General features: G+C 37.0%; 1 protein-coding gene across 3 annotated transcripts in view; it reads right to left on the reverse strand.

The window, feature by feature from the left end:
* Positions 1–11,719, reverse strand: part of LOC105267780 (mucin-12) — a 155,814-nt gene that overhangs the window by 112,690 nt on the left and 31,405 nt on the right. For all 3 annotated transcript variants that reach the window (XM_011306868.1, XM_011306866.1, XM_011306867.1), the window contains exon 2: positions 8,544–8,606. In XM_011306868.1, the coding sequence (XP_011305170.1) occupies positions 8,544–8,561 (18 nt within the window). In that variant the 5' untranslated portion in view covers positions 8,562–8,606. The remainder of the gene's footprint in view (positions 1–8,543; positions 8,607–11,719) is intronic.

The following is an 11,719-nucleotide window of genomic DNA, read 5'->3' on the forward strand; positions in this document are numbered from 1 at the left end:
TGCTACCGACAATGCATGGATAAATTCAACGTGGTGAATAGCTGTGCCAAGTCATATACTATTATACTTCCACGTGTATTCGTGGACGACGAGCAATTGTGAACGAAATGGCGGGGCTTCCGATTCAGCCATGATGCACGTCAACGTGTACACCCTAGTAGAATGCATTGTTGGAAAAAATTCACACAGCACGTGCGCCAGACGAGTTTTGCATACACTTTTACAAAATTATACTTCAAGTGAAAATTCAAGTGAAAAGATTTCAAGTCCTTAACAACGTCATGACATTTTTGCCCACCTAGAATCAAAATACTTCAAGATATTTCTTCAATCTCCAGTTTAAGCTTTCTCTAACTTTCCGGGTAAAAAAAAAATTGTAATCGAAGTATTTTTTTTAAATTAACAAAAAATTCCTGGAAAATTTTTCAGATAATTTTTTTTATGAAACAAAAAAAATTGGAAAATAAAATTATTTTATTTTTGGGAAAGGTTTTGAAAAAATTTAAATAGGACATTTTTTTTAATAATTTAGATGGCGAATTTTTTGAGAATATTGAAGGATTTTGAGAATATTCAAAAATACAATTGTTTGGTGACCCGATTTTTTTTTGGTTTCAAAAAAAAAAATTCTGAAATGTTCTCCAAAATTTTTTTGAAAAGTCGGAAAAAAAAATTCTGATTACAATTTTTTTTTACCCGATTTTTTATTATTAAAGTATAAAAATACTTCATAATAATATATTGTGAATGAAATGCAATCAACCGGAAATCAATCTATTAATTTTAGAAGATGAAAAATAAACGGAATTTTTATCGACAAATTATTCACCTTCTGATCAGTGGAAAAATTCGATGTTATCAAAACTGTCAATAGTTAAATTGATATGAATGGTTGTAGAGGTGGATGATAAGATTATTTACCGTACGAACTAGAATAGAGGATGTTGCGATATTAGTCAATTTCCAACTATAACGAAAATTCATTCTCAGTCCGGGCCACGGGTACGTGGTGCGCCGTATAAAGATGAGAGTTTTCATTAGTTTTATCAGTCTGAGTGCTATGCATAAATAACCTGAAAGGGATGCTTGAAAAATTCCCCCGAGCTACCATACATGGATCTATTATGAACATTTTCTCACAACTGATATGATTGAAACCCTGATATTGAACAAGGTTTCATGGAGCATGAAATATAGCACGAATAAATCCGCGATGCTATATCTTGAAGTAATCTTCCCATCAGCGGTAATTTAACCTCTCGATCCGTCAATTAATTTTCTATTCGAAAAAGTGGAGGATTTTTCAGTTTTTTGATTTTTAATGGAATAATAGATGTTGAATAATTGAGAGGCAGAGAACATTTCGATCTAAATTTCGATCTAAATCAGAAAAGAAAGATAGATTTTAATTATTAAGAGAGAATGAAATGAGATTATTAATATCTTTACTTTTCTCCATGCGAATAAATCCGTCAACATTAAAATTACTCAAACATAAATGAAGTTGTTATGTTGTACCGCGAACTGCCTGAGAACTCAAACACTCGTACGAAATGATTTGAAACTTGCTCTATGGAGTTTTTCAATCTGCAATGAAGTAAAAGAAATTAATTGGTTCGTGTATACAACTGTGTAAACGACGAATAAAGGAGTAAAAAACCGTAAACTAAATTACAAAAACTTGGAATTGAAAGGAGAGGAAAAATAAAGAGAATGGAGTAGAGGCTGTGGGCTTGTTGCGCACGTTGGAAATAGTTTAAAAGGTACAGAAGTAGAAAGGTAAATGATCGATTTCAACGGTCGATTAACTACCGCGGTGCAAGCGTGTAGTAGCTGAGGGAGGTTAATTACGATAGACGAGACGAACGAGCGAGTATTACTGAGACGAAAAAAAGCGCCAAAAGGGGAAAAAATGGCGGGGCCGAGGGGTGAAAAAAAAGGGGAATCGGAGAACCAAAAAAAAATACCGAATGGAGGGGAAAAAAAAAATAGCCGATCGCACACGAGCTCCAGTGGTCGAGATTGATTTCCTGGTGAGGCTGGTGGTAGCATTGTGGCCAATGGCTTCACCGAGTCGTGACGAGGTGAGATAGAGACAGATTTTTTTTTTCCCTTCTCTCTCATTTCTCGAATCGAGCTTTATTCTCGTTGGGAGACAAATGGCAGCTCAAGGGGGAAAAAAATTATAAGCGGTGGAGGATGAAGACGGAGATCGGTATCGGTTTAATATAAAACGATTGTAACGATCTTCAATGTGGATGTGAATGATGTCTAATGACTTTTCATGCTCAATCGATCAATCAGAATGGGTTTATCTCGACTCACGATGTCGTGACAGATTTTTCATTGATTTTTTAATGGAATTTTGAATTTTTGGAGTATTTGGAGTGACAGAAATTTCAATGAGTATGAGAGAAGAATATTATGCAGTCAGAATGACATTGCTGCCGTCGTCGAAGCGTTCGATCATATTGTGTCGGGAGAAAATTTTCTTGAAGACGGCACGTGGATGGCTGCCAAATTGACATGAAGGGAGAAAAGAGTAAAAAGGACTTGCCCTCTGATCAGTTAAGTTTGTCACGTATTGAGTTGAATGGCTCCAAACCAAAGAGGATCCCAACGTTCGTTTCAGTCTTCAAGTTCCATTTTCGTCTTTCAATTTCTGTTTCCTTCTACCCATTCCTATTCTCACCGACTACTTGATTCGGCACTTCATTTGCCTCTATGAACTTGCACAATTTCAAAGTTTTCGTTGAGAGTTTTTTTTTTTCTTATTCTGGGATATGACGAAGGGGCAGGAAGGGATGGGGTAATGCTTATCTTGTGGAATGGAACACGAAGGATGATGTATAGGGTCCAAGTGCACAAAAGTTGGCGAGGTATCACGTATAGAGGAAAATGAAGAGGAAGAGGGTCGGGGAGGAAGGAAGTTCTTTGGGATTTAACTCATTTTTCAAATGAATGCTTCTCGCCAACGTGCTCTTTGCTGCCATATAAAGACTATTTATGCACAGAAAAATTTATATTTGGATACATCACTAATTCCATCGTAATCGTTGGAAAAAATGAAAACAATTTCTACTTCATATAATTAAAAGAAATCATTCTTCTTTTCCGTTCGGTTCCTCTTCAACTTTCAATAGAGAAATCAAAACCCAAAACTTTCCGAGAACTTTTCAATACCCAATAACCCGATCGCATGATCAAAAACCGAAAGCTCTCAATTCCACGATCAATGATCTGAACTATTAGAACGGAGAAGTCCTCAAAAGCTCCGATTCCTCTTCACGCATGACACAACCACTCTGGGAAAAAGTAAAGGCAAAATCATAACCTCTGAATAGTCTGTTATTGCGGTATACCGCAGCGATACGTAATGAACAAAGGGCCATTGAAATCGAGAAGATATTCCACGAGGCTGGGCTTCCACATGGCCAATTATTGGAGTATCGTCGAAGTCATAGGCGGACCCGGAAGATATCACTGCCAATAATTTCCAATTGATTGATTTTCATTCCCTGAAGTTCATTTTCTTGTGGGTTATACAGGAAAAAATGATGAAAATCAATATATTTATTGATACTTGAACAATAGAATGATTTATTGCTCAAATCACTCCAATAGAAACTTTCAGGAAGAATATTGTTCTCGAACAAAAGATTATTTTCAAGGGATACTTCCTTGCTCCATGGATTCTACCCCTCTACCTCGGGGTTTTCACAGGTGGAAGAGAAAAACAGATCAAAAGAGGGAGAAAAATGTGGAATTAAATGAAATATTTCTCTCTGTATGCATGAACATATAGAATTAACAATCACCTCAAACCCATGCATCGTTACCATCAATCCCTTCACATCATCATTACCCTCAAGTTCCTGATGAATCCCCTTGCCGCCATTTTAATCAACTTAATGAACTTAAAATGCAACTATGCAAATCCTCATTAGTCGAGAAAACACGATGCAAATGAGAAAAGAATACACATGGGAAATCATAGGTACAGCTGACCTTCCAACGTCTTCAGGTTCCTCTTCCACTTCATCTTCCACCCGAGTTTTCCGCGATATTGAACAGTAAGCGGTGGAATGAGAAAAGATGGGCTCTGAGCTTTTCAAGAATTCTTTCCACTGATAATCCACACATTTTTCTTCATGCAAAACCTCGTTGCACCCGGAATACTCTCGGAAATTACATTCACATCATTTTTTTTTTCTGATATCCTGTTACTCTCAATGGAAATTCCGTCAAATGATAATTATCATCGAGTTATTTTTTCAGGTTGCTCTTAGTATTGTGCCGGTATCTCTTGAATAATTTAACAATAAAGATGGAACTTTTTGGTAAACTCGTAGCTACCTTAGACGAGGTGCATTAAAGACGAGAAGAATGAGAATTGCTTGAGCGAAGGGAGTGAACAAAAGGGATTGGGGTGAGGTGAAAAAAAATTTGGAGAATACTTCTAAACGTTGAAAATCGCTCTGAGGGTGCTCTTGTTAAAGTTTTTCCACCCACCCCTCACTCCTCTTTTTATTTTCCACTCGTTGAAGACTTTGTCACTTGTATTTTCCACCATATTAAGAGGACTGCCATTAATCCTCCGGTACTTTCAACTTTGGAAATTCATTTGCTGAACATAGCTATTATGGGCTTCAGGGAATACCTCGAATTTCCGATACTTCTGTATCTTCTGCCCTCATCTTGCAATTCCATTAGAGAAGTATTGGCGGCATTCAGTGTCAGGCGATTCGATGCGAAAGTAATTGAATGTTGAGGGTAATATTTTATGGATTACGGCTATTTCAATTTGAGGGAGTTATTGGAAAAGATAGCCTGACTGTCTGGGATAGCAGCATTTTTTCGGCGTCGATCCACAATTTTTGGTTTATTTACGGGGAACTTGAAATTTTGTCAGTGTGGCAAATTTTCATGGTTTATTTTCGCAAAACGAATATTTATCGTGCTTTTTTTACACGATGTAGTGGTCATATTCGAAGGGGAATCTCAAAATAACTCTCTGTTGACAAAACATGCTTTCTGTTTCTCGTTGGTTGATCTTGTGCAATACAGCTCAGAGTCTGAGTGGTGTATACGTGTGTGAGAGTTATGTCACGGGACGTCAACAGATTGAAAATATATAATATCATGAGTTAATCGATGGAAAATGTAAATTTCAGTTCAATTAATTAATCCAAGTCGATCAACTCCATGAAAATTCGCGTTAATGAATTCTGCGCGCTCACTACAGAAGTGATTTTCATTTATTTTATAATTAACGTCGTGATACACGATTTGAGAATTTTCAGTCATTTTTTCAGATGTACCAGATTTGATAAATCCGTAATGACTCAATATGCAGAGCCTCAAATTTTTTCATCGATTTTCAACGCCGCAAAAACGTCGAGAGAATCGTTATCATTTTCCCCATCGAACTCACTCACATTATTTACTACTACTTTATATATACCTAGTGCACTTTTTATGGCATGCTCAACTTCCCGTATTTACGATCAGCGTAGTCAGCCGTTGGCAGCTCGTAAAAATACTTCTGATGTTTGTTGTTATGCGAGAAGAAGCATCAGAAAAGTGAGTAAACGGTGAAGAGAAAAGTCAGTGTTGGTGGTTGGATCGTAGAGTACAATATCGCATGAGCTTGAAATATTCGTAGCTGTTGTCCCCGAAATAAAAAATCGGTACGTTGAATTTGCGTTGGCAGAGAGAGAGCAGAGAGGGTGGAGAGGGTGGAGAAGGCGGAGAGGGCGAAGAGGGCGGAGGGATGAAGGGGTGGAAAAGTTTTCCAATGATGTTGACAACGCCTCTCTCCCACAATTTTCATTCCTAAAATCCGGAATTGATGAAGCAGAAGAGGGAAAATGGGAGAGTTAAACTTGAGGATTAGTTGAACTGGATGAAAATTCGAGGTACAGGAGGAAAAGTAAAATGAGTGTACGAAGAAAACCGACAAAAACATGCAAGTAGTGGAACCACCTTTTTGTCAGCGTCTGGTAGTTGCTGTATGTGATGCTTGCGTAACTTTAGCTGTTCGCTCCCACCGACTGACCTACATACACGGGCTTTATTTAAACTTGGTTTCCTCCACAGTGCTTTTAGTTTCGTTTTCCGTCGTCGACGCACACCAAACTGTCGACGATCCTCTATCTCTTTGCGTTTTCCTCATCTATGTAACGATCTCCAATTCCCAAACGTTCATAAATATAGATCAGTTGTATGACTAAGACCCTGTCGACGCTTTTCAAATCATTGTGTACCATTTAGCCAGATATTAATTTTAATCGCTTTCAACATTTTATTTGTCGATCACTCGGCGAATGGAGGCATCTAAAATTTTTAGTTTAATAATAAATAATAATTAAGTTTATGCATTGTCCTGCAATTTTCTTGACGTTATGTCATTATTGGGGAAATTATTGTGACATTTCAGATCGAAAATCATATTGTTGGTTTGATTGTTGGAATTTTTGATAGATGTTTCGATTTTTCTATATTTTAATTGATATTATTCGTATGACGTGAAATCCTCATGGCATTCTCTCAAACTTTCCGTCAAATCGATCCCTCAATGATTCTCCAACGTGTCACGTCGGAATCTCGACAGCTGACGAAATACTACTCCCATCTTGGTCTTTCTGGAAAGTGCTTGAGCATTCCATCCAGAAATTCCAGGTTACAAACCAATCCAACATATATTCAGAGAAACTAAAGGAGAAATACGAGTGATTCCCCTGGGCTTCTGCCACTCGTGCACTCACGAAATATTCACTCGGAATATAAGGAAGACATTGAACCATGAGTGTGGAACACACTGCCGATGATGGAACAGTCGGAACTTGTCTCGAAATATGGAAGCCTCGGGGACCTTCACTTGGAGAGCTGTGAGATAGTCCCTCGGGTGTTTGAGACTCGACATCGGGGGTGGAATTGTAAGCAACATCCCGGAATTATGAAATACGACGTGATGTAATGAGCGCATTGGTGCAGACAATCATTCGACTGAATCTACATTTTTATTTTATTATTTATCAATAGCCATTAGATTTTTCGCTGCATTAATAATGTGGCAGATTGCACGCATGTACCGAAGTATTTTGACCGCCGACTGATTTATTTGATCATGTACTGGCGCCCTGAAATGTTTTCATAATTCTTGTATATTGATTTTAGTCAGAGCTATTTAGTGAACTCCCGAATTCATCAGAGACTCTTTAAATACGAGCTGACCTAACCGACACATCGGGAAAGCCTCGGTGTGAAGGATTTGTCATTGATAAAATAAGTACTGGTGCACGGAGAGAAAAATACTGGTAAAAGTACATGAGAAAGTCCGTAAAAAGTCACGCAAACAAGAAAACAACTTTGAAAATCAAATGCAGACGTGGGAGGACATATTTCAATATTTTTCACTGGCCCATCAATCCAACCGTTGAGACCATGTGACGCACCCGAATTTAAATAATAAAATAATAAAAATTTGAGGGGGCACAAAAAAAACATTGTGGATTCCCAGTGCATACAAATTCCACGCGAGTGCAAACATTTATTTTTTTTTTCTTTTCATTTCAGAGCAATGGTTTTGTTGTTTCAGAGCGAGTGGTTTAAATCAACGCGTCAGAGAAAAAAATGTTCCATTACGGTGATTACCGTTATCACAGCCAATGATTTTTTAGAAAGGTAAATAAAGTTTACAGAATTGAAAAAAAATGATAGAATTGACATTTCCTTCGGCATAAAAATCATATGAATTAAAATGATTGCGCGATAAAAATATACTCGAGTAAAGAAAGAAAATCGACGACTTTTTCCTTTTCAAAAATTTCCGAGTAATTTTCTACAGGGAATTTATTTAATTTTTAAACCAATTGAGTTGTTCTGTAATTGTTTACTAGGTATTTCTCTCCGTTGCGAAATTTTCCAACAACAAATCCAACGCGGAGTAGCGATTCTTTGACAATTGCATTATTCACTGGCAGGTAAACGCTGAATTGGCTAATTCTCCAAATCATCGCACGTAAATTGGAAAATACTTGGGATTCAGGAGTTCCATTGGTCGATAATCACAAAGAAAATAACGAAATACACTGCGAATTAGGCCAGACCTACCGCAGCTCAAATCGCACCAGAAATTCCTGTTCCTTTGAATAAAACTCCCGTTCCAACGCAAGACCTGAGTTGACTGAAAATCCATATACATTTTTTTTTTTAAGGAAATATTCAGTGATGTGGAATTATTGACGGGTAGATTTCGCCCCGTGATCACTCACCGAGAGAACTACGCATCATTGATCCTACAAGGGTCTGTTTGCCTCGCCTAGAGGGGATTCACGATAAAATTCTTCTTTAAGAATTCTGAATAACGCAGAAGCCAACAGAAATGTGCTTCGAATTTTAACCGATGAAAAAATGGGGGAAACTCCATAAAAACACCTTCAGCTCACAAATCAATTAACGTATGGAGTCATTTTTCAAGGAGGAGTATTCTACAAAGTACTTAAAACATGAAAAACAACACGTGTAATAATTCAACTCACGGAATTGATGGCCGTCATACTGCCAAGTCGAGCCGAATCGGTATCCACTAGCCCGCTGTCACTCTGCAACAATAAATAAATAAAAAATATTACAATGTTGTTTGATAGTCACACCGAGAGAAATATTCAAGAAATATTACGAATTATAATTCGGAATCGTTATTCCAGAGCGAAATGTAAATTTTCAATCAAGTGAGGTTAATAATTAATTTTTCAATGGAACCTCGCATTTTCCGACTGGTGAAAACTCAATATCAAATGCAATCGAATTTTCAATAGATTGAAAGCTCCGAAAAATAATTGCCTGATTTTTTTTACATTTCCCAGCTTTTCCATTACGTGATCCATCAATGAAAAATTCGGTATAAATTTCATTTCACTTTTTCGTTACTAGAAATTTCAAATATAATTTTTCAAGAATGTATTCCGGCATTTTTTCGAAGCGTTCTGTAATTTTAATTGAATATTTATCTCTGTGCAGTAGTAAAAACATTTACGTATCACTCGGAGGAGCGAATTGTTGAGAGAAAATGCGTCGATAGTACTCGACCTAGCGTATTTTGAGCTTTAAAAGGCCACGACCCAGTTGTTTCAATGAAAAGAACCCCTTCAGCCTAAACGTTGCGAAAAATATCCCATCAAAGGACTCTCAACCCAACCTATGTTTTTTCTTCTCTTTCATTTCAGAAACACCGAGGGAAAGGCATACATACCGTCTTCCCTTCTCCCTATTTAAATATTCTCGCGTTGAAAGAGGAATTCTCTCGATAAAAGGAATACAAAAAAAAAGGAATCAACGAAATTATCGAATTTCCGAGAGAAAACAAATATTTAATTCGAGTTCAGTTTAATATTTACTTATTAAATTTCAGTCAAAAGATGGAATGATTTCCAAAAAAACAGAAATTAATTAAAAATCCTCAAAGTCTTCGTGTCCCGTAAACTGAATAAGGACCAATTGTTGGGAGATATAAAGTGATTACAAAGGACTTTATCATCGTTTTAGAGCTTTATCAGAGCTTTCTCTCCTGAATAGACCAATGTTCATTAAATTCATAATAACTCAAATCTTTTTCTGGATATAAACATTTGCAGCGAGAGCTAATCCGTTTGCCATTGTGAGTTATATACCGAATTGACGAGTTTCATTCATATTTTGAAATAACAATCTTCCAATTAGTGTAACAAGCGCGTAGGAAAATAACTTGCTGGTGTATACACGCTGGATCGAACTTCATTTTGCCTGCAGGCCTTCATTGAATTCACTAGGTATTGGGGTGGGCAGTATGCATTTAGGGTATATGGGGTACACGTTAATTTTCAGCCTTTGTTTGGATAATTATTAATTTCAAACGAACCACTGAAAAATTTCACCGAATCTGTTACTAATTCATCGATGTTAATCTACATTTTCCGATTATCCATTCATAATTATAATCTCATTATCCTGCAACTGGATAAAATCTGTGATCGATCACAAAAAATTATAGGATCACAAAAAATTCAATTCAAATATATTTTTTATTAATTATGCAGGAATTATGGGAATTAAATGGAGGAAGCCGAATGCTGGAAATTATGAGCAATAATTTTTTGTTTCGGATTATTTGAGAATTTTTTTTTTGAGAATGATTCTGGTGAAGATATACACCCCCGTGAAATATTCAAACCTCAAAAATGGCGGTTGAATCGATGAGAACAACTTGCAAATTCCATTGAGAAGTTCTCCCTCGAATCAAAGAATATTCGAAAGAATGAGAGGATAAAATGAAAAAAAGGAAACAATAGTGTGGAGTAGTAAAAAGAATAGTCTTCAGGGACAAGTGTGCTGGGGGATGGCAAACGGGCGTTGAACATCTGCCAAATCGGTTATGCGCGAATAAATTTCCGTGTCAAACTCTCGGAGATGTGAAAACAACTGTGGAGACGGGTAGTGGTTGGCCTCCATAGTCTGATAAAATATAGAATACCCCGGACAAAAAGTCGGATGAGATTTTGATGCGATAAAATCTGCCAATCAGTGGGTGAATCCGATTGAAAAGTTGAAACACCAGTGGTTTGAAGGAAAGTGTCTGCAGGATCAATACCGAGGCTTTTCAAACTTCACAAATGTCTCTTGACTTTCTGAACTGGACAGTTCAAATAAGTCATGAATAAACGTGAATAAATGCGAGATCAATACCCCACATCTTTCTTGATGGTCCACATAGCACTGATGTATAGTCAGTTGGTATTGACCTAGCCAATTCGTTGATAAACCTCTTTATCATGCAGATCCGTGAAACTTTGGTTGAACTTTACTTCATTTCGACTGTGCTCGTTAACATTTGGAATTGTCTATTCTGTGTACTTCTCTGTGGTGAATGAAATTTCCGAACTTGGAATCAATATTCTCTGTCGACCGAGTGAAATTTCGTAAACATGAGTGGAAAGGGTTCTACCATTCAAATGCTTCAGCGATATTTATCACCAATATTCGCTCCAAGTTTGAAGAGGAAGGGCTGTTTCAATATTATTGTTCTCAATTTTTTTTTTTGGTTACCGATTGTTATTCTTATGGTTGTTCTCGCTCTGCCGTATTGCTGAATCCTTCTCTAATGGGGATCCCGAAGGAGTGAACTCGTTCAATAATTCGATCACAGGACCATCCGGTGGTATTTCCCAAAAGAACAAGCGTCAATGTCGGAGGGGCAAAAATGTCTGACCCATGCGAACCGTCGTCACGCACACTGGCGATCCAGTGGAAGACATCAGTGTCGATCAGACGGGGGGGCACACCACAACATAGCACTTTGTCACGCTTCATGAAACACGTGGAAACACGTGAAGCTTGTTGTCTTTTCACCCTTCCAGAAGCCTCTAGTCTGCAGTGAATTTGTGAAATTACCCAGCTGCCAGCGAGTCCTCGGGTTAAAGTTAAATTCTTCTTCAAATACAAATTCACATCACGCCGCGGGTAAAAAAAAATTTAATCGAAATATTTTTTCCAAATTTTCAAAAAATTTCGGGAAAACTTTTCAAAAAATTTTCCGAAAATTTGAATAGGATTTTTTTTTATAAGTTAGATGGCGTATTTTTTGAGAGCATTGAAAAATCAAAAAAGTGTGAAAACAACAGTATAAATAAAGAAAAAATTATATTCGCAAAAATTTCTAGAAAATTATAAAAAAAGTTTT

The sequence above is a fragment of the Fopius arisanus genome, unplaced genomic scaffold (genome assembly GCF_000806365.1).
Source record: "Fopius arisanus strain USDA-PBARC FA_bdor unplaced genomic scaffold, ASM80636v1 scaffold00050, whole genome shotgun sequence".
NCBI lineage: Eukaryota > Metazoa > Arthropoda > Insecta > Hymenoptera > Braconidae > Fopius > Fopius arisanus.